Source organism: Colletotrichum fioriniae (assembly GCF_027942845.1).
Source record: "Colletotrichum fioriniae strain IMI 355084 chromosome Unknown scaffold_3, whole genome shotgun sequence".
In the NCBI taxonomy this organism is placed as follows: domain Eukaryota; kingdom Fungi; phylum Ascomycota; class Sordariomycetes; order Glomerellales; family Glomerellaceae; genus Colletotrichum; species Colletotrichum fioriniae.
Window position 1 is genome coordinate 2,600,264 of NW_027076839.1, and position 27,373 is coordinate 2,627,636.

Sequence of the window (27,373 nt, forward strand, 5' to 3'; positions counted from 1 at the left end):
CAGAGGACGAGACGACTAAGAAAGTGTTGAGGAAAAGCAACAAGCAAATGTTCAGCTGAAAAGGGGGCTCCGCATGTCTGTGTACAAGGGAGACCGGACAATCCACGTCGGGTGAAAATCTGGGCAGAAGATCCAACAGACATCCGTATTCTATACGTATACCACCTTACACTGGTGCAATATCCCACCGGACAGATTGGTGATTTGCCTTTTGTAAGGTCCACGGCCCACGGGTAGTAGAATTGCCCCCCCTTGGCGGCACGGAAACTCTTCTGAGGGTCGCTTCGCGGCTAAAGATGCCGTTGAGAGACGTGACAGACTACTTGGTAAGGTAAAAGTGCCCCCCGAACCGAACAGGGGCCCCGGCAGAAGAGTCGCTTGGCGGGGGGTTCGCAGCTGTCGGAGCCCCGTGCCTGGTAGGGCAGAGACAAGCTCGTATGTCACCGCGCCTATCAGAAAGCCCCATTGAGGAACCTGGAAGGGCCCCGGAGAGGGATGACGCCAGGTCCCCCTCCAACGGTTGTGTTTTGGGGCTAGGATTGGATGGTGCCAGCTCCACGGTCTGCTTGCTCTTGTTCTTGTTCTTCACTTGCGGTGCCCTACCTTATATGCTATGCTGTTCGTAAGGTAGGGTGCTAGTATTTGTAGACGGTAATTAAGCACGTTACCTTAAGGTAAGGTCAGCACGTAATAAGGTAGGGTACCTAGGCATCCATAGCTCATCCCCTACCAGTACCCGAGTTATGGGCCATGTGGCATGGAGACCTTTTAGTGTCGGTCTTTCGTCAAAAGGTGGAGAATTGCGGGATCTGTATACCGAAAATAGTTCACAGTGATTGCCGTCGTTCCTGAGCTGCAGAGGAATAGCTCTTGGCCTCTCCTGAACTCGGTTGATCGGATCGTGTCCACGCAATGCAGTGTTTGAATGGAATGGATTCGAGGTCAAGGAAGAGAGTGTATTTCGTAAGATGAACATGAGGTGGTTCTGGAGGTTTCATGGAAGGTGACGGGATTCGGGAAGCAAACAAGAGGGCCCCCATCCCCCTTGGACCCTCCCCAGTTGGGGCCTTCCAAATGTCATCGACAATACGAAGAGTTAAAAGTTGCCCAAAGCAGTCATGGCTGACCAGGTCATCCACTCTCAGAGGCACCCTCAAAACCTAAAGTTCCCTCGTTTCCCTCCGTCTTTGACAGCCGCATAATACTTACCTTTTAGAAGTTAGGAGGATTGGATCCAGTCCGTTCCTTCCTTCGCCCAGCCAGCGTACGGAGTAGTCAACCAAACACACACACACACACCAGGACCAACCAACCAGGGAACATAACGACCGAACGCAATCTTTCTCAAACTCCCCATTCTCTTTTCTTTCTCTCATATTCCCGTATCTTTCTGTCTCGTAATTACCTTTTCTTTTCCGTAAACTTTCTTTCCACATTCCTGCCCACACGACTCTTCCCTCCTTTCACCACGTTGCCCTTCGACGTTTTCCCGGTTACCGTCGCGTGGGTTCCTCCTCTATTCGACCTCCGTTTGAGCCTCTCGGTCCCTCCGTTTGTCACATGCCCGGGTTCCCCCGTCCATCGCTTCAAGTTCGTCCCATGCGTCCGCTCCGGTCATGACATACGGACGGCCGCATAGGGTCCCCCAGCAACAACCACGTCGAGAAATTTGCTTTGAAGCCCGCCTAGCACGCTTCAGAGAGCACAAGCACAAGCACACAAGCACACAAGCACACAAGCACACAAGCACACAAGCACACAAGCACACAAGCCGTACCCAAAAGGTTGCCGGACTACAGCGAACGCACCCGCCAAGCAGAGCTCCGGACCTTCGGTTCGATCGACGGGGATTCGAGGTCCACGCTGCCTCGTACGCAGTGGACAGTGGAGTTCCACAACGCGTACCTGACGTCTCTCATCATCCCAAATAGGGTCGTCCCCGGCACCCCGTTCGCTCCAAAGGGGAGGGAGCCAAGACCTACTCTACGGGAAACGTAAGCTACAAAACCTGTTCGGACGGTGTGGCCGTGCCGCCCGCGTGCCCGCGCCCGCCGTCCGTCATTCACTTCGCTCCAGCTCCAGCTCCAGTCCCCTGATCCCCCAGTCGGGATATTTTACCCCCTCCCAAAGGGCCCAAAGGGGGCGCTCCTACGCCCATTTATCATTGGGGCGCGCGCCGCACCGCACCGCCAAAGTCTGACTACCCCTCGATCTCATTGTTGTGTGTCGCCGCCAAGCAACACTCTCCTGATTCCCCCAACGATTCCCTCGAAAAGGACACTTTCGAGGAAACCGGAGGGCTCGCCGAATCATGAGCAGCCCTACCGTCGGGTCCCTTCTGGCTGCCATTGCGACACTCGTCAGCGATGGCCTGCGTATCTTGAAGTTCGCCGATAAGCGCCAATGGGGACCTGACGAGCACGAGCAATTGCGCCTGCTGGAGGATACCCTCGACGACGCCAAGAAGGACTTTCAGGAGCTATCTGTCCTTGTCAACGGACAGCGCTACTACATGAACGACCGCAAACGTGAGTCCACCAGCCCACTTACACAGTTCTTGATTGCTCTGTGCTGGCTTGGGAGCTTGGTCGAGTCTCTACGGAGCCCTGCGCTACAGCGGGGAGAGGGAGGCCTCTGCGATTGCCAGCCAGCTCCCCGTCAAATCTCGCTTCGTGCTAGCTCACGTCACGCACAACTGGCTATGAATGAACCCTTGCTAACTATTTCGCCTTCAAGCTCCGTCAATAGCCGAGTTGCAAGCTTTACAGTCCAAGATTGAGCATCATATCGACAATTTCAAAGATTGGGCGAGGACAGGCGGACCGATCAACCCGGTATGGGCACGAGAAACGACGCAACTGCGCCGCGAACTACACCGCGCACAATGCCGAGCGGCTAGGAGGATATTTGCGGCAGAGCAAGAGGCCTCAGCAAGATGTCTGGGCGCCTTTCTCGTTTACAGAAAACAGCGGGAATGGCAGAATCGGCCTGCTACTTCGGAGGAGGAGCACCACCGACGACATGTGGAAGAAGTAGTAGCATGCAACACAAGTGGCAAGTTTGAGCGGTTTGGCGACGGAGGCATTGCATTCGTTTGCGATTTTTGCGACGGTCATCTCGTATGGGAAGACTTGGAGAGCATGCCATCATTACGGACAGCCGAGGAATCCAGCACGCGCCCAGTACCGCCTATTTCGCCCACGACCGGGATGCCAAACTGGCAGGCGACCGGGTTCACCGCCGACAAACGAAGAGAGGAGAAGACGGTCATATTCGCGCCTCTGGCAATAGCGAACCATATGGCGCCATATCAGGGAGACTGGGTAGCCCGACTCCTATGTCCCTTTTGCGATGAGGCGCCATATACCGAGGCAGGCGGTGATAGCGACGACGAAATGCGGAATACCCAGGACGAATCTGGCTTCGAAGATCTCCAGGCCTTCCAGGAGCACCTGGAGTGGCAACACACAGCTGCATCAATACCCGCCGTCCCCTTGCCCAAGGCAGCCAAGGACTGTGTGGTGATGTGACATCATTAATTCGACAATGATTCTTATTGGTGGCGTTAAAATGGCGGTTGGTTCGTGTACATATATTCACAATGTGTGGTCTTGACAATGGCGAGGCGTTGGGGGCTTCCAAAGAGGGCGGACGTTGTCTCATCCGCACCTATGACTTATGGAATTATCATTTACTTTATTCGATGGCAGAAGGCTATTTCACTAGTATTGGGGGTGGCCCTCATCATCAGCTTGGGCAGATGCGCAGCAACAGAGATACCACAGTCAGGTAGTGCCGGATCATATTCCACATTAAAGACACAAAGACCAAGTCTTATTTTGTTGCCCCTCTCCGTCTTCCCCTGCATTCACCTGAGAAGTCCGTGCTGTAATTTGATTGATGTACATGAATTCAGAGAGATATACACAGTCGCCAACATAACGCCCAACATCGTCAAAGAACCTTTGCCTTTCTCAGACCAAGGATCCAACAACCCCAAAGGGAGGTCAACCCGTCCCTTGTTCCTCTCGTTCGCACCCGCCCAAAATGAACAAACCAAGCCCCATTCACCACTTTAGAAAAACCGCCACCAAAAGAAGACGATCACAATGAACCCCAGCGCTCCAAGGGGACCGTACTGCTTGAGCAGCAGCTCCCAGTTGATCCTGACGGCGGCGCGCCTGTACTTTTTGCTGTCGTCGCGCAGGCGGGAGCTGAGCTCGCCCATGCGCTCGAGGGAGTCGCCGCGATACAAGAGGTCCTCAATGTTCTTGGTCATGACTTTTGTAACGTCACGCAGCTCGTCGTTGAGCTTGTCGAGGTTCTGGGAAGCGCGGGCGTCCGAGTAGGTGGACTTGGTGCGGGAGATGAAGGTGTCGAACTCCATGAAGGCGTAGGGGCGGAGGGAGGGGGAGTGGAGCTGGGACACGGGGTAGGTTGTCGTGAACTCGCGGGCGAGGTCGGAGAGGTAGGTGAAGGCTAGCTTGCGCGGGTAGGATTTGTCTGTTATGCAGATGAAGGTGATGTCCGAGTCCATTAGGTAGCTGTTTGGGGCACAAAGGTTAGCAAAGATGTTGAATCCTTCCTCTTCTTCTTCTTCTTCTTCTTCTTCTCTTTTCGACAGGCTTCGCTCGGTGTAAAGGGGGTAGATAGGAGAGGGGTAGACGGACTTGAGGTTGTAGGCGCCGCTTTCGATGCTAGCTTGGGGTTCCGAGTTGCGGGTGAGCTTGCGCAGGACTTGTTTGATTTGCGACTTGACTTCGGAGAGAGCTGCTTCTTGTTGCTCGTCATCGACGGAAGCGCAGAGCATGAGGCCTAGGAGCTGGGTGTTAGTTGAGGGTGGCTCTCGGTACGGGGATGAGTGCGCGCGCGCGCGTGCGTACCGTCAAGCCTTGCTATTTGAGTTGAGCGAATCATTGTGTGTGTTTATTTGCTTGCGTGTGTTGTTTGGAAAAGAGGTTGTCGTCGCTCGTAGGTCAAGTGGGTGGGTATAGCAAACGAGCTATCGACAGTTGGTTGGTGTTGTATCGACGTGTCCTCTGAGATAGCTTCGATACCTATTCTCAGGCTATTCGGATGCACGGGTTGACGAGAGGTTGTACTGGAGTGGCTTGGTATCTCCGACTGAGTTAATCAAAGTCACGCTACTTTATTCGAGGTATCGTTGAGGTGTTCGTTGTTGTGTCCTTTTTCCGAGCCAGGGGTGGTCGCTTTTTCGCTAGCAAGTAAACCAAAAACCAAGGATCGCCGTCGACAATATGTCCTGCAATAGGGACGGAAGCTCTACACGTACTAGTATTGAAGATGACACCATGGGTGGTCATCACTGGCCAATTGGAGGGCTTGCGCGGTGGTGTAGCCCCTGCTTTTTTGGTGGTCTATGTGGCGCCCGTGGCTCGGTCCATCCAGCCTTGTTTAGGTACTGAGTTACTTTTATTAGTGACCGTCTCAACTCACTCAGTGCTCTGCTCTCATGAGTTATTCTTCAACTCTAACCACCTCACTTACACACATTTGAAGGGAGGTGCGGCGGGAACATGACCTCATTCTGCCATATCATTATCTAGCACAAACCACCTGTGCTTTTCCAAGACCTCGGGTTTCAATGATAAGGACTCGATTGTTCTGTTTTCAAACTGCCTAGGGCGCTGTAGTCTCATCTTTATTATTGTTATTAGAGTGCCGTTTGTAAGTTCTTAACATGTGTTTACTAACATCTCATGTCTGGAAACGGCTTTGTGGGAAACAATCAGCAAAGGAGGTCCTTCCCATGCTGTCAAAACTGCGACACGTACCTTCCAGAAACGACAGGATTCTTTCAATGTTATTTTATAGCACAGTTCTTTGAACTCCTTTGGGCTAATACCCGGTCCAGGAAACCTTCCATTAACACCGTGAACGTGAACCGGCAAACGTTCTCCATCCGCCCGGCCACTCAGTCAAAATGGGAGAAGTCGCATCGGATATAGAGATGGCAGACGCTTGCGCTCCATCCTCGTCCTCGTCATCATCATCTGACCTCTCCCCTCCACCCACGTACAGCTCAGACTACGAGGGACTTTCCCAAAAAGCCAAGAAAGATTCTCCCAAAGAGGCTATCGACTCACCCAAGGCGCGGGACGACCCGGGATCAGAAGCTATCAACACACATCTTCCTGGCACAGATCTACCCAACATGGCGCGACGTTCAGCGCGCAACTCGAATAAGCCCAAGCCCGCGACTGCTTCCCCGCCGAAAGTTGTTAAGAGAAAGCAGCCTACCAGAGTGGTGCCCAAGAAGGGGCCAAAATGGACAACGCAGAAGCTCTTAACGGATCTCAAGTCGCCGCTTGCCAGCGCGAATCTGAGAGTAAGTGAACTATCGCGGCTTAGAAGGGACAGTGTTATGTCACCCAAGGAATTCTTGTCTCGATTCGAGTACGCTGACATACCGCGACTCTCTCTAGGCGATGCTCTGCCAGCCAGCGGCGTGGGACATACTCACCAAGGAGGAACGTGCCGAAATCGTCAGCCTCTTCCCAGCTGGCACACGTATCCTCGATGCCGGCACCGACGAAGCCCGACCGGACTTTGACGCACTCCGCAACAACAACAACTTCCGCCACGATTGTGCCACGTACGCCGACAACATCTCCCTGGGCAAGCACGATCCCGAGTGGCTCGAGCAGGCGTGGGGTGCGCGGGAGCGGCGGCGGGCGGGCGAGTTTGACGACTACGTTACGCAAAAGTTTGAGGATGAGTGGTCGTGCAAGTTGCCAGAGGGCTTTAAGCCAAACAGAAGTGGCAATGCACCAGGCCCTGCTGCGCCTGCGGAAGTTGGGAAGGCCCATGTCGATCAGAAGGAGGAGATCGCCAACTCAGCAAAGGGGAAGAGTATCGACAAGGTCCAAGTGGAGGGAGAGGTCATCAAACAGGTGAAGGAGACGAAGGCTGCGATTGAGAACGCCCCGTCGACTACGGATACGACGGGTGACACTAATAAGGCAGAGGAGACTGATGCCAGAGAAGCACCGGGTGTCACACTTGGGTCTCCCTTTCCTGACGACATATCATCAGCGAAGATTGGCACAGCTACTACCGAGGTCTCCCCCAAAGAGCAGGTGCCAGAATCCTCGCAGGTGCCGCTTGGGAGCGTTTCTTCTGACGAGTCATCCTCAAAGAACAATCATCAAAAACCAAGCACAGAGACAGAGAAGCAGAAGGGAAAGAAGCAGGCAACCATGGAAGGAAACTGATGAAAGCTCATCCGAGGGAAGCATTCTCCTGCTGGCGACGCTCAAGAGGGCGTGAAGGTGCCAGAGCATCAAGGCTGAGAGCTGCCGATAGGAGATATATGCAAATGCGTTTGTTCATATGCAGCATCACGAATCATGATTCATGAAAGGGAATGGAATTCAGGCAGGTCGGAGATACCTGTATGCAGGGCGTCACGGAATCGTCTGGATTGTCGTCTGAAGGCGGGCTTTCTTTGGTAGGGCCTGATAGCTATGGGACCTAGCAATATGATCCAAGCCATTATGAACCCCTTTGCGTTGAAAGACCCATGATCGTAACGTAATACTTGGTGTCGGCTTCGGTGAAAGGTTCTGGTGTTGACGCCCGAAGGTGGTAGTCTCGATCAGTGCCCCACATCACCGAGAAACCCCAAATTGAGTGGGCGAAAAGCGTCCATCACAGAAATCGCACCTTGACACTTTACTCTCAATCATCTTACGGACTAATCCGAGCAGGCTTTTTTTTTTGTGCAAATTCCCCTCATTACAGTCTCGCAGATCTATTTAGAGAACACCAACTACGAGAGGATTCGCGAATCTACCTCGGAAACTGCTCAGCAAAGTCCTTCTTCCACCATACATTGGGAATATCCCTCTCAAGACCTGCCACGATGGCACCCTCGGCGGAGAACCACAGCCGGTCACACAGCCTCTTACTGTTCCAGAAGTTGCTCAACCTGAGGGATGGTGCAAGCCCTTTGACCTTGATGCTGGACAGTCTTGAGCAAGGCGCCGCGCCAGTCCTTCGGGAGTTCGTCTCCCGAGCCAAGGTATGCGCTTTTGGTTTTCATGACTCTGTAGATAGATGATGTGTTTCCTGTCCATAAAGACATAATCACCGGTTCGAATGTTCTGTTTCGCATTTCTGGTGCTAATGAATTATATAGGTTGCAAAGGCCAAGGTAATTCTGCTCTCTTTCGCGACGCTCAAACGCCCACGAGGCGTGGACGTCGTCGTCAGAGCCCGCGGCAAAAACCTCAAGGCGCTGAGAGCAGAGATTCTTTCACATTATCCCAAGATGGACCCTACGGCAGCCAAGAGTGCACCTCCTCCTCAAAGTGAGTGCCGCCGCCCCCATATCCTGTGGTCTCTTCTCAATGGCCTCACAATGACACACCTCACCCTCTGACTCACACATCCTGCGCCTAGAAACAGTAGTCCTGCTCGACTCCCTCAACGAGCTCGCCACAGCGGCGCCGCAGGTCCTGCCCAGCTTCCTCTCCAGCATTATCATGCCCGCCGTGTCGCTGGTGGCCGTCTACCACACCGACGTGCCCCTCGTCCTCCCGCACACGGTGAGCGAGTACGAGCCGCACCCGCTGACGGTGCTCTCCCACCTGGCAACCTCTATCCTGCGGCTCTCGGGCCTGCGGCAGGAGATTGAGCGCCAAAAGGCGCGAAACAGGAGCCTGCAGGAACCAGAATGGGGACTTGGGGAAGGGCGGGAGGGCGTCCTCGTCGGGCTCAAGGGCGACGTCAAGTCGGAGGACTATCACGGCGTCGTGGTCGAGATGGAGGTCAGGAGGCGTAGCGGGCGGGCCATGGCAGAGAAGTTTGTCATCTTGCCAACAAAGGGACACGTTTCTTCTTCCACAGCTTCTGCTGCTGTTGCAGCAAAGGGTTCGAAAATTTTCTTACTCTCGGAGCACCCCGTTTTCGCTGCCCCTGAAGGTTCTGGAGAGGCAGAAGCAGGTAACGTGGAGGATGAGGAGCCGGAGAGCACGTTCAACCTGGGTCTCACAGAGAAACAGCGAAGGGACAGAGAGGGTATCGTTCTGCCTTACTTTGACGCCCAAACGGACATAGGGGCTGGTGAGGGTGGCAGGATCCTGTATGAGATGGGCAGGGAGGACGACTTTGACGACGAGGAGGATGAGATTTAGGCGGCCTCGCCGCCGAGGCAAGACACACTCTTACGATTATGATACTTCCTCTTACAAAGGCAACATGAAGATGGCATATCCCTGAGGCATCTGGAGAGTGAACATGAAAGGGCGGTTGGTTACGAAGGGACTTTGGCGAGGTGAATGCAGGCTACCTTGCCTACCTTGCCTTAGCTAGGCATCATCACAGACTGAGGCCATTGTGAAGCCAACTTGAGGTAGTGGCCCGCCTTCCTCCCCAACTGAGGCCAAAATATCAAACGGAAGGAAGCAATGTCTCGCGGCTGCCTCCCATCACCAGGCATCAACCACTCGATTATCGAACTCACCAATCAAGAAATTCGATCCTGCCCATTGAATCATACGGCACTCATCAGGGTATCTCCAGTACGTATCTTTACTGATCGGGGGCCGCGGCACAGGCCATGCCCAAAACCTATATCAACCCTCCTCCACCCACGACTTTTTGACTTTTCCTTCTTTTCTCCTCAGCTCTTCTTTGCCATTTTGGCTTAGATCAAGTGTAGTATCTGTTCTTTTCAGTTTAATATCTGGAAGTCCCCCAATGGGGGACAATCAATATTATTCCTATTTTTGATCTTTTCGGGGAGCGGTCCCTTTGGCTTGCCATATCACCGCTTCCCACCGTGTCCCTGGTATCACACTGCCTCCAGGTGACGCAAAAAAACTAAAAAAAAAAAAAAAACTAAACTTGATTTTTCATCGCTTGCTCTGGCTTGTCCAGGGCAGTGAAGAAGACGCCGAATGTCCTTGCCTCGTGCTGATTTTTCTTTCTTGTCTGCCTTAAAAGATGCATCACCTCGGTGGATGACAGCATTCGACCTGTGTGAAGTTACATCGTGATGTCTCAAGATTGACGTGTCGTGGTGTTGCATACAGTGAACCCGCTAGAGCTTTCCAGTAAGCTCAGTGGAGCTTGCCCAGCGTTGTCCGACCACTGGGCTCCTGCAAGGCTCCCGCGCTAAAATTTGGGGGGGCGGAAAGCTTAAACTCTGCCCAATTAAGCATCCTTTCAGGTGCCTGCCCAACATCAACCCGTCTAAAGATTGCCATCCCCAAAATTTCCTCAGCCTCACAGTGACGTTATTTCTTAAGTCTAAATAAGAATTCCATACCACCAAGTATCTGTTTCTACACCCCACCCCGCCTCAATTCTCAAGAACGCACACACACAGAATGGGTCGCGGACGCGATAGCAGACAAACCTGGGACGAGCCCGACCGACGCAGTCGCCACGGCGGCGGCGGCGGCGGCGGAGGAGGCGGCCCACGAGACCGAGACCGAGACCGCGAAAGCTACAGAGACCGCGACGGCGGCGGCAGACGAGACGACCGCGACAGGAAAGACGACGGCGCCAGGCGATACCGCTCCCGATCCCGCGACCGCCGCGACAGAGACCACCGTCCCAGATCCAGAGACCGCGAGAGCGGCGGCCACCACCCCGGACGCGGCGACGACCGCGATGGAGGCGCAAGGCCGCCGCGCAGAGACCGCGGTGGTTGGCAAGGGCGAGATGAAAGGGACAGCACCAGGCGGCGCAGAGACGATGATGAGCCGGCGACGATGGACGAGAGGCCTCCGAGGCGGCAGTTTGGAGACGATGATGAGGGACAGCGCAGTAAGTTTTTTGTCCCCTGATTACTTACTGTTTGATTTTCGTTTGCGTCGGCGCAACAAAGATTTGCTAACTGACTTGTGCGAAAAGGTACACCGCGCGACAACAGAGACCGCAGACGATCCGCCTCCCCACGCCGAAGCGGCAGCCCGCCGCAGCCTGGTGCGTCCCGTCGCGAGCAAGGCGGCGGCGGCGGCGGATACACCGAGTCCCTACCCACGCGCACGGTTCAAAGGGGGAAGAAGGAGCAGCAGCATACCATGTCCTTCAAGGTCGGACGGCACGACTCGCCGCACTTTGACAGCGGGAGGGACAGTGAACGCGGTGGAGATACGCCGATGAGTGGTGGTGGTGGTGGTGGTGGTGGTGGTGGTCGCGGCCGAGACGATCGAAGCGAGGACGATGACGAACCTGAACCCGAGGTGGAGGATGACGATATGGCGGCCATGCAGGCGATGCTCGGCTTTGGCGGGTTCGGATCGACAAAGGGCCAGAAGATTGCGGGGAATAATGTCGGGACTGTGAGGAAGGAGAAGAAGACGGAATATCGCCAGTACATGAATCGGCAGGGTGGGTTCAACCGGCCGCTCAGTCCTGGGAGATGAGTCAACTTCGTGAGACCGCGTTAGGAATTGGTCATTGGGTTAATGGGTCGTGTGAAGTGGACGCGTCGGCTGGATGGAACAGCATGCCACGCACGACTTTGCCACGAACGGATAGCATTAGGTACGCTTCACGCTTGTATTGGTTTTTCCAGATACCTATAGATGATCAAAAATGGAAGATAATTACAACAGCAGAGTCCGTGTAGATATTCTCGGCTCATATCGACTTTGCTCTAGCTCAGCCCGATGCAGTTGACGCGGGCGCAGGTGGCGTAGACTCCCTCGTTTTCCCCTCCTTCGCCTCGGCCTTGAGCTCGCTATCGAATATGTCAACAGCCAGACTCGCGTCCACAAAATCCTCGAGCTCCTCCGTCACCGTCTTGAGCTTCTCCTTGACCGCGGTCGCGCCTTCGAACCCGACAATGTGTCTCGCCGGCGGGTTCTCGTGCCCGCCAATGGCCGTCAGGGCGTGCACCGTCTCCAAGACGAGGCGATCGGTAGCGCTTGGCGGCAGCTTCGGATACCGCACCTGGACCTCCTCGGTCTCGTTGAGGTCGGGCACGGCGGTGTCCGGGTTCATGTTGAGAACGTTGCCGAGCATGTCGCGGACGCTGGGCGCCGGGTTGACCTCGGCGTCGTACCACGGCAGCTGGGGCGCGAAGATGATTTTGTTGGTGAGAGACTGGATCTCTTTGTTGGGCTGCACGATGGTGACTTTGATGTTGAAGGGGGCGATCTCGTAGGCTAGGGAGTCGCAGAAGCCTTCGAGGGCCCAGATGGCGGACGTGTAGATGGGCATCCCCGGCGTGCCGATGTGGCCGCCCGTGCTGGAGAGGATGATGATGTGTCCCGTGTGCTGTGAGCGTAGGAGTGGCAGGGCGGCCTTGATGAAATTGACCTGTGAGAAGAAGATTGTCTCAAACTGGTCGCGGACTAGGTTCTGTGTTAGAGGATTCGTAGATAGCTCCTCCACGCTCCCCACGACGGCTTTTGAAGGGGGTTATTAGCATTGTGTCATTCACATCAAAAGGGGGCTCGCCATGAGATACCTTCGGATTTGCAACATAAGAGAATGTCGATCCTCCCAAACACCTGAACGGCCTCGGCCACGGCGGCGCCGCACTGGCCCATGACGCGCCCATCGCAGCGGATACCACGTATCCTGTCCTTCCACCCTTCGCGGTCCTTACGGTTGCTCTTACACTCATTGATCAACTCTCTAAACTCGGCGCTGCGGCCATCGTCCTCAATCTCGCTCGGCGGCAGACACGCGACGACATAGTCACCGTGGCCCAGGAGCAGTCTGATGAGCCTGATGACGAGCGGCGAGAGGGCTGTAGTCAAGAACCAGGTCCTCGGCGAGTTGTGCGTAGCTGAGGAGGGGGCGTATTAGCCAAGAGGCGCGCTGCCAAGGAACACCGTGCTTGCTAGTGAGGTGAGGTGAGATACTCACGGAAAGACGCCGCGGGAATGGAATGGGAATGCTTCGCGGCGTCCGCCCCCTTGCGGTCCGCCATGCCTGGCGGCACTTCTGACAAATCCTCGTCCCTTGAACACGCGAATCAGCACACGAAGACAATAGCGGTACTACTAGACATGTACAGAAAGACAAATCAAGAAGCTGCAGGTGTATGTACGTGATGTACGGGATATCAAAAATGGTGGATACGTGGGGGGAGTTTTATGTAGGTCAATCTTGAGAGAGTGGGAGACATGCATCAAAGACGAGAAGGGGGAGGGATATTAATACATTATCTTATTAACAGCTTCCCGACGAAGAGGCTGATACGGCGATCTCAATCACAAGGGGGCACGTTCGGGAACGGCTAGACGTGCCATTAAGGTCGCATTCCCTGGGTGTAGTCTGCAGAGGGCGTCGATCGAGGGGAAGGGGGGCGTGGCAATCGTGGTAGTTGATCAATTTGGTGATGGGGTTGAGAGAAACACGGCACGGCAGTGGCAGTGGATGACAGCCGTTCCAGCCCAATCTCTATCTCACACCCCTGTCGAGGCGAGGGTAACCGTGACGAGGGTGAAGGGGGAAGAAAGGCCCCCAAGGCCCCCCAAGCCTCAGGGCAAGGTGCCTTACCCTACCTGGTACCCCCGCCCACCTCGCGCATGAGGTGCAGCGGCCACTGTCAACTGTCCACTGGTCCAGTCGGGTGCTTTGTCACTACCTTAGTACCTAAGGATGGTACCTACCTAATCGAATGCAGTGGCCGAAGCGAGCAATTGAAGCCCGGGCCCCACCACGGGCCACGGGTGACGGGCCAGCACGATGCGATTCCAGCGGCATCCCCACGCTAGAATCCGGGGAACGACCCCTCCATCCACTCACGTCATTTTTCGCTGTCGTTGTTTCCGACACCGGTGTCTCTTCCGCATTTTGGCGGGGTTACTCGTCTGGAATAGCAACTTTTTTTTCTGGCACCACCGCAAGTCCGTCTTCCCGTGACTCATTAGAACAAGTCTCAGCCCTACATAAATCTAATTGATCTACCATTCTATTCTCCGCCCAGAACCTTTTCTGCGTCTGTCATTTGTTCGAATTCCGCCCAAACCCAACTTCCCCAACTCCCAATTGAAACCGCCCCGAGAAACCGCTCCGCCCATCATGCCCTCCCGCGCCGACATCACCTACTTCGGCGCCGGCCCCGCGCTGCTGCCAACCGACGTCCTCGAGACGGCCTCGCAAGCCCTCCTCGACTTCAACGGCACCGGTCTGGGCATTGCAGAGCACTCCCATCGCAGCGAGATCGCCACCAAGATCATCGAAGAGGCCAAGGCCGACCTGGCCACCTACCTCGACATCCCTTCCGACTATGAGGTCCTCTTCATGCAGGCCGGCGGGAGCGGCGAGTTCTCTGCCACCGTCTACAACTTTGTCGGTGCCTGGATCGCCCGCCAGCGCGACGCCGTCCTGGCCAACCTCGGCGCCACCGACGAGAATGACGAAAAGGTCGTCGCCGAGCTCCGCAAGATTGTCGACGAGAAGCTCAAGCTCGACTACCTCGTCACTGGAGGCTGGAGTCAAAAGGCCAGCGCCGAGGCCGCGAGGCTGCTCGGCCCGGAGTTCGTCAACGTCGCCGCCGACGCCCGCAAGATCAACGACGGCAAGTTTGGCAAGATTCCCGACGAGAAGGACTGGAAGCTCAGCAAGGACGCCGCCATGGTCTATTACTGCGATAACGAGACGGTCGACGGTGTCGAGTTCAACGGCTTCCCTGGTGTGCTGGCGCCCAAGGAGAACGGCGAAGGCCCCATTGTCGTGGCGGACATGTCGTCCAACATCCTCTCAAGGCGCATCCCCGTCAAGAACTTCAGTGCCATCTTCTTTGGTGCGCAAAAAAATCTCGGTTCTACTGGTATCACCGTCGTCGTCATCAAGAAGAGCCTTCTTGCCACACAGCCCTCTCCTGCGCTGATGCGCAAGCTCGGTCTCCCTATTGCCCCCATCGTTCTCTCATACGAGACCATTGCCAAGAACAACAGCTTGTACAACACATTGAGCATCTTTGAGTGAGTCATTTCTCTATAGCTGTCCACATTTTCTCTTCGCTCAACTAATCACTACACCACAGTGTCTACATCGCCGGCCAGGTCCTCAAGAAGCTTCTCCGCACTTTCGAAAACAAGGTCGACGGCCAGGAAGCCATCGCTGATGAGAAGGCCTCACTCATCTACTCCGCCCTCGAGGCCCACCCAGACATCTACCGCATCGTCCCCGACAAGAGCGTCCGCTCACGCATGAACATCTGCTTCCGCGTCACCAAGGGCGGTGACACTGACGCCGCGGAGAAGGCCTTCCTCAAGGAGTCCACTGCCCAAGGTCTCACCGGCCTCAAGGGCCACCGCAGCGTCGGCGGTATCCGTGCTAGCAACTACAACTCTATCCCTCTCGAGGGTGCCCAGAAGCTGGCCAAATTCATCGAGTCCTTTGTCAAGGCTTAAATCAGGATGATTTAGATGAGGGTCCATTCAACACCGTCAATATAATGATATCATGTAAGAATATACATGAACCAAAAAAAAAAAGGGAGGGAACGGTATTGGGAAATGAAAATAAAGCATATCGGAATATTTAGGGAGCCATGATTTAATTCAACATTTCTGCCAGGGTATTATGGCTTCACTTTGCACACAGTTCTTCCTTGGTGAGGTGATTGTGAGAGGAAAGAAGGTGTCCGTTACCTTGATGGGCAGGTGGGTGGATGGGTGACCGAGTTCCACTTTCGCAATAAGGTATATTGATGGCACATTCAGCAACATCTTCCAAAAGTAGTAGGTGGTAATTTCACCGCATGGAAGCGCCTTACCTGCAGTATCGAGGCCACCTGGTTGAAGTTATCATGGATGTACTGGCTTTCACATGAGATTAAGAGCTGAGTAACCTCAGAAAGCTTCAAGGTTAGGCAGTTACATCGAGAATCAAGACTACCTGATTTATTTCAACGACCTTCCAATATTTTCAGCAAGACAAATCCCTCACTTTCGCTCAAGCAAAACCTCCAAAGTGACTCTTGCAAATAGGTAGTTAGATAGTTGAGTGGGAGAGAGGAATGATCGTACATCGGCCCGGCACACGATTAGTGGCCCGTGCACACTATCGGCAATATGTCCATCGTGCGGCTTCTTGCCAAGTCTTCCTTCGCAACCTTATCTTGTGGCTTCAAACAAGAGCCGGACACGGTCACCGGCATGACTCCGTTACCATCATCCCGCCGGAGCCGTCGCCGTAGAGTCGCAGACGAGGATCGGAAGCGGGCGCCTCGGGCCTGTACCCGTTGTAAGGCCCGTAAGAGCAAATGTATTGAGACGACGTCGGGTATATGCCAACGATGTCTCCAAGGCTCACACGCTTGTAGCTTCGTCACGCAGCGGTCGAGTATATCCCCAGGAGTATTACAATCGCCTCCAAGAGACTATGACGAATCATCTGCGGATCTGGGTCCCAGCCCCAGCCCTGGTCCCCTTGCTGATGCCCCGGACAACATTCAGCCATCCCGCCGGGATCTCTGCTCCGACAGTGATGCCCCTGAGTATTTCATGTGGCCACGATTTCTGTCCAGACTTAGAAACGCATTCTATCTCGAGCCAAACTCGTCACCCGCCGAGAGAGAGATTGCTAGACTCGAAGCTCGCTCGTCGCGAACCATCGCTTCTCACCAGTCCGCGGAAGCAACCCGCTTGCAGGCGGCCACCGAAAGCCTCCCGCCGAGATCTGTAGCCATCTTCCTGAGTAAGCTCTGCATTCAACATGGGACCGACTGTTTTTTCTACTTTGACCAACCCTCTTTTCTGGCCGAAGTAGAGAAGTTTTATAACGACTTGAGCTCGCCTCTCCGACGAGACCCCAGCTTCCTCTGCCTTTTGCTGTCAGTTCTTGCTCTGGGAGCTCATTGGAGCCCGCGAGCCCGCCCATCCACTCTGTCTGGGTCTCTTCTAGTTCCTTTGGAAGACCCTGGACGGTTTTTTTGCGATCATGCCCGGATCTTGATGGCAGACACCATGGATAGAGTGAGTATGTACTCTGTCAAAGCGGCGTTCGTCCTTGGGGTATATCTCATGCCATCGAGTGCGGTGGGAGCCTCGTACCTGTACATGGGTCTCGCCTTGAGGAAAGCTATCGCTCTTGGACTGCACCATGAATCAGAAGAGCCAGACATCGACAGCCATGAGAGGGAGATGAGACGAAGATTGTGGTGGGCTATATTTTCTCTCGAAAGGTTAGTTGCCTTGCCAGCACTAAGTTCCATCACGGTGAATCTGGATTGACATCTTCTTCGTAGAACTCTGACAATCAAGCTCAATCGCCCGAGATCGATATCTCAGGATGTCATCACGGCTCATCTACCTCAGCACCGAGCAACTGATGCCTTGCAAAGGTTCGATAACTTGGACCACCAAGTAGCCAACGCGCGATTTGTCAAGATCATTGACACTCTCATTGAGCCGGCGTGAGTTATCCCTTGGTGCATGTTGACTTTTCATACTGACTGGCAATGTTCCAGTACGTGGTCAAGTAATTCTCAACCTCCTCTGCAAGACTTTGAGGTTTCACTGAAAAGCTGGAAACGATCTCTGCCTCCCAACTTACGTCTACCAAATGTGGAACCTCGCTCGCCATACTACCGCGCCGTGTTCCATCTGTATCTGAACTACTACTTTGCTTGGATTGCCATAGGTAAAACGTCTGTCGTTACAAAGATTCGAAGTCATTTACGGTCGGCTGCAACAGGCATACCGGAACCTCCAGCAACGGAAGATGATGATGTAACGCGGCAATTCAGATCATGTGGCATCGCGGCAAAGAAGATGTTGAACATACTCGAAGACGCTAGTCAATCAGGAAACATGGCTCCAAGCTCCTTTACGGACTTTCAGGGTTGCAGTATCGCCACGATCATTGTGATCCTTACCGGCATTCTGGCGCGAGACTCAGCCTACGAAGCCCGAGTCGCCTTTGGTTTGCGGTGTCTCAGAAGGATGGCCGACTTGCACATGGCTGGTCGAATGGCAGTACGATTTGTAGAAGCACTCATCTCTATCGCCGAGGAGGCGCGGGCGAAGGTCAGGCCGTTCGGCTCGACGCAATTCGACGGGAACGTCAACCCAGAGGCTTCTGAATACCTCCTCTGGACAGAATGGCTGAACAGAAACACGGATCCATCTGGAATTGAGAGGAATCGATCCAATGCAACAAGGCAATCATCGCGTGCTCATTCGGAAGCTATACAGCCTGCTGGTGAAGGGGCAGTTGCATCGCCAATGTGGGAGGAAGCTGCTGCACTGCTCCAGCTTCGGAACCCATCTACGCCCAACCAAGCACTTGTGGTTGAAGATGTTGCTCTGTCAATGTCTGCGCCTGGGCTGCCAGAAGAGCCACCATTCGATCTGGGGCTAGATTCTGATTTCCTTCCAGCCACTTTCGCCGAGAATCACATGCAACTAATGGGCCTCACTGGTATGGACATGTTGGATTTTACATTTGACATCTAAGTGAGGTACAACGACAACTCCAAAAGCCGTCGAGAGAAGATCTAGCGAGAACCTACCGGCTAATGTTACAGACGCCAGAAAAAGCCGAAATCAAGCCTCATTCGAAGGATACAACACAGCGTCTGCGCCGACAAGGTCCTCCTTCATACTCCTCATGCTGGTAAAGCGCGTCAAAAGATTGACGCTGGTGGCCTTGTCATTGGTACCGCTCGCACGACCGCCCCCAAACGGCTGGTGCCCAACAACGGCGCCGCTGCTCTTGCTGTTGACGTAGAAGTTCCCAGCCGCGTGGCGTAGCCCCCTTTCCGCGGCCTCGATGGCGCTCCGGTCGCGGGCGAAGACGGCGCCCGTCAAGCCGTACTGCGTCGTGGAGTCGATGACGGGGAGCATCTCCTCGTACTTTGCGTCGGGGTAGACGTGGACGGTGAGAATGGGGCCAAAGAGCTCGTTCTTCATAAGCTTGTGCTGGGCGTCGTTGGTCTTGAAGATGGTGGGCGAGACGAACCAGCCCCGGCTATTGTCCGTGTGACCTCCGGCCAGCAACTCGATTGCGGGATCCTTTTTGGCGTCCTCAATGACGTCTCGGAGTTTTCTCCACGAGCGCTCGTGGATGACGGGTCCGATGAAGTTGTCGACCTGCTCCGGGGAGCCGACCTTGAGGACCTTTGTTTCCCGCAAGAGCATCTCCTTGAACTCTGGCCAGATGGACTCGGCGACGTAGAGACGCGACGTCGCAGAGCACTTTTGTCCCTGATACTCAAAGGCCCCCCGAACGGTATTCACCACCGCATTCCGTATGTCGGCGCTGCCGTGCACCAGGTGGAAGTTCTTGCCGCCCGTCTCACCGATCAAGCGCGGGTAGCTCTCATACCTGCCCGAGGCGACGCCGTCGCCGATCTTGCCGTACAGCTGGCGGAAGACGTCCGTGGATCCGGTGAAGTGGAGCGCTGCAAACTTGGAATGGTTGAGGACGGCCGAGGTGATTGCCTCGGGCTCGCCGGGGAGGAACTGGATCACACCGGCGGGCAGACCGGCCTCTTCAAAGACTTTTTGGAGGAGGTAGCTCGAGTAGATCGCGTAGTCGGAGGGCTTCCAGAGGACGACGTTGCCCATGATGGCGGGGGCGACGGTTAGGTTGGCGCCGATGGCGGTGAAGTTGAAGGGGCTGATGGCGTAGACGAAGCCCTCTAGCGGTCGGTATTCCGTTCGACTGGTAGATGTCGTTAGTTCGTGTAACGACATATCAAACTTTTCCTCACCTTCGAGGCTTTGAACAACAAGAAGGAGAAACTTACTTCATGATTCCAGCATCGGTCAATGCGTTCTGCTGGTTATAAAGCTGAGCTGCGTAATGAACATTGAATCTACCATGTCCCATCAACAGTCAGCGAAGCTTTCTTAGACCACGCGGCATCGAATGTGGTTCTCAGAACGTACCGTAAGAAATCACAGCTCTCAGCCGCCGAGTCAATCTCCGCCTGCCAAATATTTTTCCCCTGCCCGAGCATCGTCGCAGCCATGATGTCGTAGCGATACTTTCCCGCGATAAGCTCCGCCGCCCTGAGAAAGACGGCAGCCCTGTCCTTGAAAGACGTGTTCTCCCAGGCGGGCTTGGCTTCCAGCGCCCTGTCAATGGCCATCGACACCTGCTCGGGGGTCGTCTGGGCGTATTCGGCCAAAGTGACGGAGTGTTCGCTTGGCAGATATTGCTTGGCTAAAACGGACTTTGCATTTGTCTTTGGGAGTGAGAGAGAGAGAGAGAGAGCGTGTGAGTCTAGGAGTTAAAAGCTGTGATTTATGGGCAAGGAATTCCACTTACGATTTCAGGTGCCAAGGACGGGACTCGCACGGGAAGGCTGCTCTTCAGTCGTGAAATCGCATCTTGAAGCTTCTGACGCTCAACTGAACCCTTGCTATATGACGGCTTTGGGCCGTTATATTAGTTGACAATTCAATCTATCATGGGTTGCGTGCTACTGAAATACTTACATTGGGCTCGTTGCGGACTGGAGGTGCCTTGAAGGTGCCGAACCCCCTGATGCTTCTTTCGAGTGGCCAAGAGTTGACTCCGAAGCGAGAGGATGGCGCTGTGAGCCGGCCTGCTTTTTGACAAGGGATCGTAAGACCTCGTACTGAAGAGAGGGACATTTTGATATGCCAGTAGCTTTGAAACTGATTGAAGGTATAATTCAACGTTCGAATGAGAGAAATATGGAAATCGACTATGAAGGTTACATTTATACGTCTTGGGAGTCGCAATGCAGAGCTCCGGCATCGTCATGCCGTTGCCGACGCTTGTGGCACATTGCCGTCAGGTCGGCAATTTGACCAAGAGATAGTGTCGGTAACCAGTCCGTTGGCCGGAACGGCACCCACCGCTTCTTCTTATCTGAATGCATGTCACCAGTGGGGGAAGTTTATGTCCAAAAATCTTTAACTAATATTGCCTTACAATTTGCTTGCGCCGTGCGTACCAGTCTTGCTTGACTTATCGAAGCCACCGAGTTTTGGTTGTCCAGCCCCTTCTGTTGTTTCAACACCCGGATCTCCAATCGCCGTCATGGGGACTGCGGCCTTGGATTCAGTCAAGGACATAACTTCGGGAGCCGCAGGAGGTGTAGCGCAGGTTTTGATAGGTATGTAACTCAGTGTTATGAGTCTTGCATCTTGTGCGAATGGACCTGGCTTACACTATCTTACATAGGTCAACCTTTCGGTAAACCGAGCCCTCTGCACTTCTGCCCGTCATTAAAGCCTCTTGAAGCGCCATGAGGCCGTGAGATAAGTTCCACCACTTACCAAAGACTCTTAGACCTCGTAAAAGTGCGCCTTCAAACCCAAGGCGGAGGAGGAAATGCCTTGGGCCTAGCCCGCAGCATCTGGGCTAAAGAAGGGCCTTTGGCTTTTTACAAGGTCAGCCTTGAAAGTTTCCCGTCAAGGTAATCATCAGTTGATATTCGGCATTTAGGGTACTCTTGCTCCGTTGCTAGGTGTCGGTGCTTGCGTAAGTGGTATAACCACATTCAAGAAGCACACACTAGTCTGAACATATCAAACTTTGCATAGGTCAGCATACAATTCGGCGCTTTTCAATTCTTCCGCCGCCGACTCGAAGAGTATCGCGGGATATACCCAGACGATGCGAAAACAAATTGCAAATCGCTCTCCTTGACTGATTTCTATCTCGTGGGAGGAGCCGCCGGCCTGACCAACAGCATCATCTCCGGACCTATCGAACACGTCCGAATCAGGCTCCAAACACAACCCAGCGGCGCAGCCCGTCTATACTCTGGCCCCTGGGACTGCGTGCGCAAGATCACGCAGCATTCCGGCATCAAGGGCCTGTACCGCGGGCAGGTCGTCACTCTGTTCAGAGAGTTCCACGGGTACGGAATCTGGTTCGCCGCGTATGAGGGGTTTCTCGGTATGGCGATGGCGTGGGAAGGCGTCAAGGATAGAAGAGACCTGGCCAGCTGGAAGATTGCCGTCTGTGGAGGTCTTGCGGGCGAGGCGCTGTGGCTTGGGAGTCATCCGCTTGATGTGATCAAGAGTAAGATGCAAAGCGACGGGTTTGGGGTAGACCAAAAGTACTTGACCATGAGAGACGCTTTCCGTCAGACTTGGAGAGAAGGTCGGTTTCGGGGATTGTTTCGAGGACTTGTTCCGGCGTTGTTGAGGGCGATGCCCGTTTCTGCTGGGACTTTTGCGACGTAAGTGCTCTTGAAAAGTTCATCATTCCGTTACTGCCATTCTTCTACACGTTTTGGTATTGGCTAACATTCACTTGCAGAGCTGAGCTCGTAAGAGGGGCTCTCAGTTGAAATTCCACGATATAGAAACGATCCTTGTGATAGATATATAGTAGATCAAATCTCATGAAATGAGGTATTAATAAGTCCCATGTGATTTTTAGCAATGGCTCGAGGCATTATTCACTGCCTTCAGACTCTTGTAAAAGTCCGCTGCCATTTTGAGACTTTGACTGTATTCTCATTCCGCACTCTAAATAGACTGTTCGAACAGGAACTGGCCTTCACCGTTGCAAATCAATCCCTCGAAGCTAGTTATCTCTTCTGATTTTTTCTCAGTAGAGATATTATCCCACAGCGCGTTACGCTTGCCGAAGGCTGCACTGGGTAGCGATTGGAATATGTCGCGTTGCCGGTGGCACAGTGCCCGCAATCGGCTACGGAGCACATGTCCGTCCGACGGTATCATGAGGGGTTGCCGCATCTACGTGTAGGATAACGCAGACATTCAAATAGGCTCATCCTACAATTTCTATCATATAGTTTCGGGTGAACCAAAGTTCGTCAGATGCGACCCCAGTAGCGAACAATGTCTCTTTCGAAACCTTACAGCCAGCGGCTCGCAGCTCTTCTGAGTCGGCGGCCTCCAGCTGTTCATCATGCCAACAATGCGTCTCTTACACGTTTCCAGTCACGATGCGCATCCACCGTTCCAAGAAACCCAGAAACATTACCACCACACTCCAAACTACCCCTGAAGATTCTCTTGCGGTCTCTACTGGTGGCGGCCATTTCTTCCCACCGGATCTTGCTGGGGCCGTCTCTGACTATTTTGAAATTCTTAAACGGCTCGCACCGAACTTGGGTCTTTGACGTGCAGAGGAACCCCCTATTGCACGCTATACTCAAAAAGACCATGTACAACCACTTCTGCGCCGGCGAGAACCGACACGAGGTGACGTCGACGATTGCGGAGATCAAGCGGATGGGGTTTCGAGGAGCAATCCTCACCTATGCTCGCGAGATTGTGGTCGATAATACGACAGAAGAAGAAAGCGGCCGGGGATTGAAGGAGATGGATTCCGCTTCAGAAATCGGATCAGACGCTGGGATCGAGGCCTGGCGTGAGGGTGTCTTGGAAACGGCCGACATGCTTAGCGAAGGAGACATCTTGGCCCTCAAGTTGGCGCCCCCGAACACATCAACATCCATTCTGGTGATTTGCTAACTTAGTCCCCAGACTGACTGGTGCCGGTGCCGCCGTTTCGGAGGCGCTCACTTCAAGAAAGCCGCTCCCAGCGCAAATGGAGTCAGCTCTCGCAGACGTGTGCTCTCGCGCAGTGGAGCGGGGAGCACGCATCTTCATGGACGCCGAACAGATCTCAGTACAGCCGGGAATCGACGCAGTAGCCATAGACCTCATGCGCCGCTTCAACACGAAGGGAAGAGGTGCCGTCGTCTTCAACACCTACCAAGCCTACCTGAAGAGCACACCGGACACCCTGGCCCAGCACGTGGCGCTAGCTCACAATGACGACTTCGTCCTCGGTATCAAACTGGTGCGGGGGGCGTATATCAGCTCGGAGCCAAGGCACATGATCAACGATACCAAGCAAGCAACAGACGACTCTTATGACTCTATTGCACGGGAGCTCTTGTCGCAAGGATATAGAGATTATGGTGTGCCGGGTGGGAAGTCATTCCCGAGCATCGAGCTGTTCCTTGCAACACACAATAAGAACAGCGTCCTAAAAGCCAACGAGCTGCAGCAAACTCGCGCCAAGGAAGGGAAGGCCTTGGTCAAGATTCAGTACGGGCAGCTTCTGGGCATGGCCGATGAAGTCAGCTTCAGTCTGCTCCAGCTCGCAGACCAGAGCACCGATGCAAAGAGCGCAGGAAGCGATGCCCCTATAGAGGTATATAAGTGCTTAAGCTGGGGCTCTCTTGGTGATTGCACGTCATATCTTTTGCGGCGGGCGGTCGAGAACCGGGATGCCGTATTCCGTACAAAGTCGGAGTTCACTGCGTTGAAGAAAGAGTTGAGGAGGAGGCTTAGGACTTCCAAATGATCATAGTAGAGAACATAGAAACATAAAAGTTGCTACGTCACACTCCTATCGTTGTGAGGTTGACTAGGAGAGCCCGCCCTTCTCTCAGTGTAAGTGAGAGATTGATGAAGATGAATTAGATGATTACGACCTTGTAAACTACGGATAAATAAAGTAGTGGTCGGTGCTTCGACCAGGGACTTCACACCCCGGCTCGAGAGCTCTGATTACCCGTACTTTATCCGAAAGAAAGGCAGAACTGAACAGAAGCTCCCCTCCAAACGAGGGGCTCTCTCCACAGCCTACCTTAGGTGGAAGAGGTACCTGACCTGCCATCAAGCCCCACCATCTCAACTCCCAAAGCCACCGCGCAAGCTACAAAACGACATCGTCACACCTCACCCACCATACTTCACTTTCCGACCGCCCCCACCCCCTTCCGAAAGTCGACACTTGAACGGCTTATTCCCAACAAAACCCCCCTCCAAAATGGCAGCCAAAGGAGACAAGATTGAAAAGATCATCACGCGGCTCCAGGCCCGCATCGGCGAAGGCCAGTTCTACGAGGCCCAACAGCAGACCCGCGTCGTCGCCGCTCGCTACATCAAGGCCGCGAACTGGTCCGCCGCCATCGATATCCTCTACAATGTTGCGCAGTCCCTGCTGAAGGCCGAACAAGGCGGCAGCGGCGGCGATCTGGCCGTCATGCTCGTTGACGTCTTCAAGCAGGCCGAGCTCAAGCCCGACGCCGCCAACAAGGGCAAGCTGCTCACCCTCCTGCGCCTGTTTGCGGCCCAGGAGCCCACGAGGAAGAAGTTTATCGGGGAGATCATTGCGTGAGTAACAAGTCTTTGCTCCTTGTGTGCGCAGTACACAGAGGAGAGGGGAAAACGATCAGTTGTTTCTGACAACGGGGCTACAGATGGTCGTCAAAGTTCGGCGAGTACCCCGCCGGCGACACCGACCTCCACCACGTCGCCGGAACACTCTACGCCGAAGAACACGACGCCTACGAGGCGGAACGACACCTGGTGCTAGGAACAAAGGACTCGGCCGAGGTGCTCGCAAAGATGGAATATGTCTGGTACAAGGAGGACGACTCGCACACGGCGCCCCTCTACGCCGCCCGAGCCATCTTCCCCTACCTCCTCGTCGGCAACGTCCGCGCCGCAAACACCTGCTACCGCCTCTTCGCCTCCTCCCTCAGCGACGACAACAAGGGCCTCGGCGTCCAGGACGTCAGCAGCAATAGCGCCGACCTGCGCATCTTCCCCGGCCTGCCCCTCCTCAACTTCCTCGGCCTGCTCCTGCTGGCGATCCAGCGCGGCGCCCCGGACGCCTACAAGCAGCTCCTGGCAAAGTACTCGTCCAACATTTCCGAGGTCAGCGCGTGGAGCGAGGCGCTCGAGATCATTGCCGAAATGTACTTTGGCATCTCGCGCCCGAGGCAGAGCAATCCGCTCATGGACATGATGGGCAGCCTGTTTGGTGGTGCCGGTGGTGGCGCCCCTCAACAGAGACGTCCCACGACGAGACGGGTGGAGGCACCCGCGGCTGAAGGCTTGGATTAGACGAAGATGTTTTCCGTCGATTCGGCGTAGATGCCCACCGTGCATAAGAGCACGCCCGTAATGAACCAGACGTTGAAAATATGTGTCGTCGAGGTAACAACCAGGATATCCAGATGGAAAACGCTAGACATCGTGTTCAGAAGCCACGGGGCAGCTCCGTCTCGGCCTCGTACATCCAATTATCGTCGGCGAGAGCCGAGACTTTGGCTCGTAAACTGGCTTTGACGGCTTCGAGCAGCTCTATTTCACACAGGAGCTGATTAGAAACCCCCTTTTTCCTCCAATGAAGAGTTGGACACAGAAATGTCGCGTAAGGGGGAACTAACCTTCGGGCTGTTCACGGACGGCGGTATGGTTGACTTGATGCTGCTTCACCGCCTCTGCGAGCCGTTGCCGCTCTTCTATAAAAGCATAGTTAGCATTACACGTAAAAATCAATACCCCTTTTCAATGAACCCAGAAAAAGGAAAAGGAAACATGAAGATAAACAAGAACCATGAGGAACGAAGCAAAGAACAAGAAAAAGGGACTTACTCTTGCTCTCCTCCCGATCATCCATCGTAGCAGCCTCATCAGCCTCGTCAAACACCAGCGTAGGCAGGTCCGCGAGCTCAATCTCGCCGTGCTCGTCGCGCACCACAATCTCCGCGGGGCCCATGGCGAACGGCGGCCCGCCGTCGGAGAGAACGTCGACGTCGAGGCGGAGCGTCTCGCCACCGCCGACATGGCCGTTACCGTTACTGTGAGTAGCAGCGGTCGAACCACTGCCGCCTGGTCCTCCTACCCCTGCTGCTCCCATCGTCGCAGCAGCAGCAGCAGTGGAAGATACCGATGCCGCGCCGACCGTAGCAGAGGCCATGGGCTGCCCTGTAGTTCCCGTCGTCGTAGCCCCCGTCGCCCGCCTCGTGAGTCCCTGGAACAGATTCCGCCGGACTGCTCGTCGCGGGGCGCCGGGCGGTGGTGGTACAGCTCTCGAAGTCCTGTCTGCCATCTTTTGTCCTCTCGCCTGCTTTTCTCGTACTCTGCTTCTGCTTCTTCACCTTCTTCGCCGCCGCCTTCTTCCTCTTTCTTTGGAAAAAAAGCGTGCTGTACTGGCGATGAAGAGTCGCTGATATTCGTTCTTCGTTCTTCTTTTCTAATACCTACCAAATTTTCAGTTGTAAAACGTGTGGTTGTCGATGCGGAATGGTAAGCGTCTTACTGGCTTTACCACTCAAGAATCTCAGCGCGTAAAATACAAGGATGTTGGATGTTTGAATGTTCCCAAAAACGGGGTGGTTTAATATTGAGTTGGTAGGTATGGGTCTTGCTGTCTGTATGCGCAGGTCGCCCCTCTGTTTACATTTGGAGGGTGAGGTCGTCCAGGCACCGCACGCAGTGAGGTGGTTATCGATAAGAGACAGTGCGGACTACCTACCAAGAAACCAGGCAAACACAGTACCTTACATGTTATAGCACCTACCTCACCGAGTTCACTCCGCACCTCACTTACACGGTCAAGACACTACGAACTGGCACAACTAATTTGAACATCATTTACTTCATTGACTGCATTTTCGCGTAAACTTTTTATGTTACAGAACCATCCTAGCCTGGACATGCATGAT

At 54.3% G+C, this 27,373-nt stretch overlaps 12 protein-coding genes across 12 annotated transcripts; 8 read left to right on the plus strand and 4 right to left on the minus strand.

The window, feature by feature from the left end:
• Window positions 1-2,311: 2,311 nt before the first annotated feature.
• Window positions 2,312-3,530, plus strand: N0V96_003603 (uncharacterized protein; the record flags this gene model as incomplete). Its single annotated transcript, XM_053196023.1, has 2 exons — window positions 2,312-2,528; window positions 2,737-3,530. 2 exons carry the CDS (start codon window positions 2,312-2,314, stop codon window positions 3,528-3,530), a joined length of 1,011 nt encoding a protein of 336 aa, XP_053046447.1.
• Window positions 3,531-4,075: 545 nt separating this feature from the next.
• Window positions 4,076-4,917, minus strand: SEC22 (SNAP receptor; the record flags this gene model as incomplete). The annotated part of the gene is made up of 3 exons (XM_065756883.1): window positions 4,076-4,544; window positions 4,671-4,815; window positions 4,884-4,917. The coding sequence occupies 3 exons, from the start codon at window positions 4,915-4,917 to the stop codon at window positions 4,076-4,078; spliced, it is 648 nt and encodes a 215-aa protein (XP_065614650.1).
• Window positions 4,918-5,944: 1,027 nt separating this feature from the next.
• N0V96_003605 (uncharacterized protein) lies at window positions 5,945-7,235 on the plus strand (the record flags this gene model as incomplete). The annotated part of the gene is made up of 2 exons (XM_053196021.1): window positions 5,945-6,349; window positions 6,447-7,235. 2 exons carry the CDS (start codon window positions 5,945-5,947, stop codon window positions 7,233-7,235), a joined length of 1,194 nt encoding a protein of 397 aa, XP_053046445.1.
• Window positions 7,236-7,885: 650 nt separating this feature from the next.
• Window positions 7,886-9,158, plus strand: N0V96_003606 (uncharacterized protein; the record flags this gene model as incomplete). Its single annotated transcript, XM_053196020.1, has 3 exons — window positions 7,886-8,044; window positions 8,162-8,333; window positions 8,425-9,158. 3 exons carry the CDS (start codon window positions 7,886-7,888, stop codon window positions 9,156-9,158), a joined length of 1,065 nt encoding a protein of 354 aa, XP_053046444.1.
• A 1,197-nt stretch (window positions 9,159-10,355) lies between these two features.
• Window positions 10,356-11,399, plus strand: N0V96_003607 (uncharacterized protein; the record flags this gene model as incomplete). The annotated part of the gene is made up of 2 exons (XM_053196019.1): window positions 10,356-10,797; window positions 10,885-11,399. The coding sequence occupies 2 exons, from the start codon at window positions 10,356-10,358 to the stop codon at window positions 11,397-11,399; spliced, it is 957 nt and encodes a 318-aa protein (XP_053046443.1).
• Window positions 11,400-11,637: 238 nt separating this feature from the next.
• Window positions 11,638-12,916, minus strand: N0V96_003608 (uncharacterized protein; the record flags this gene model as incomplete). The annotated part of the gene is made up of 3 exons (XM_053196018.1): window positions 11,638-12,386; window positions 12,449-12,772; window positions 12,853-12,916. 3 exons carry the CDS (start codon window positions 12,914-12,916, stop codon window positions 11,638-11,640), a joined length of 1,137 nt encoding a protein of 378 aa, XP_053046442.1.
• A 1,097-nt stretch (window positions 12,917-14,013) lies between these two features.
• Window positions 14,014-15,350, plus strand: SER1 (Phosphoserine transaminase; the record flags this gene model as incomplete). Its single annotated transcript, XM_053196017.2, has 2 exons — window positions 14,014-14,918; window positions 14,981-15,350. 2 exons carry the CDS (start codon window positions 14,014-14,016, stop codon window positions 15,348-15,350), a joined length of 1,275 nt encoding a protein of 424 aa, XP_053046441.2.
• A 3,138-nt stretch (window positions 15,351-18,488) lies between these two features.
• On the minus strand, window positions 18,489-20,038 carry PUT2_1 (1-pyrroline-5-carboxylate dehydrogenase; the record flags this gene model as incomplete). Its single annotated transcript, XM_053196016.2, has 2 exons — window positions 18,489-19,608; window positions 19,836-20,038. The coding sequence occupies 2 exons, from the start codon at window positions 20,036-20,038 to the stop codon at window positions 18,489-18,491; spliced, it is 1,323 nt and encodes a 440-aa protein (XP_053046440.2).
• Window positions 20,039-20,958: 920 nt separating this feature from the next.
• N0V96_003611 (uncharacterized protein) lies at window positions 20,959-22,112 on the plus strand (the record flags this gene model as incomplete). Its single annotated transcript, XM_053196015.1, has 2 exons — window positions 20,959-21,034; window positions 21,592-22,112. 2 exons carry the CDS (start codon window positions 20,959-20,961, stop codon window positions 22,110-22,112), a joined length of 597 nt encoding a protein of 198 aa, XP_053046439.1.
• A 951-nt stretch (window positions 22,113-23,063) lies between these two features.
• Window positions 23,064-24,216, plus strand: PUT1_3 (proline dehydrogenase; the record flags this gene model as incomplete). The annotated part of the gene is made up of 2 exons (XM_053196014.1): window positions 23,064-23,329; window positions 23,388-24,216. 2 exons carry the CDS (start codon window positions 23,064-23,066, stop codon window positions 24,214-24,216), a joined length of 1,095 nt encoding a protein of 364 aa, XP_053046438.1.
• Window positions 24,217-24,684: 468 nt separating this feature from the next.
• Window positions 24,685-25,766, plus strand: N0V96_003613 (uncharacterized protein; the record flags this gene model as incomplete). The annotated part of the gene is made up of 2 exons (XM_053196013.1): window positions 24,685-25,031; window positions 25,118-25,766. The coding sequence occupies 2 exons, from the start codon at window positions 24,685-24,687 to the stop codon at window positions 25,764-25,766; spliced, it is 996 nt and encodes a 331-aa protein (XP_053046437.1).
• Window positions 25,767-25,902: 136 nt separating this feature from the next.
• Window positions 25,903-26,625, minus strand: N0V96_003614 (uncharacterized protein; the record flags this gene model as incomplete). Its single annotated transcript, XM_053196012.2, has 3 exons — window positions 25,903-26,006; window positions 26,093-26,167; window positions 26,301-26,625. 3 exons carry the CDS (start codon window positions 26,623-26,625, stop codon window positions 25,903-25,905), a joined length of 504 nt encoding a protein of 167 aa, XP_053046436.2.
• Window positions 26,626-27,373: the final 748 nt, after the last annotated feature.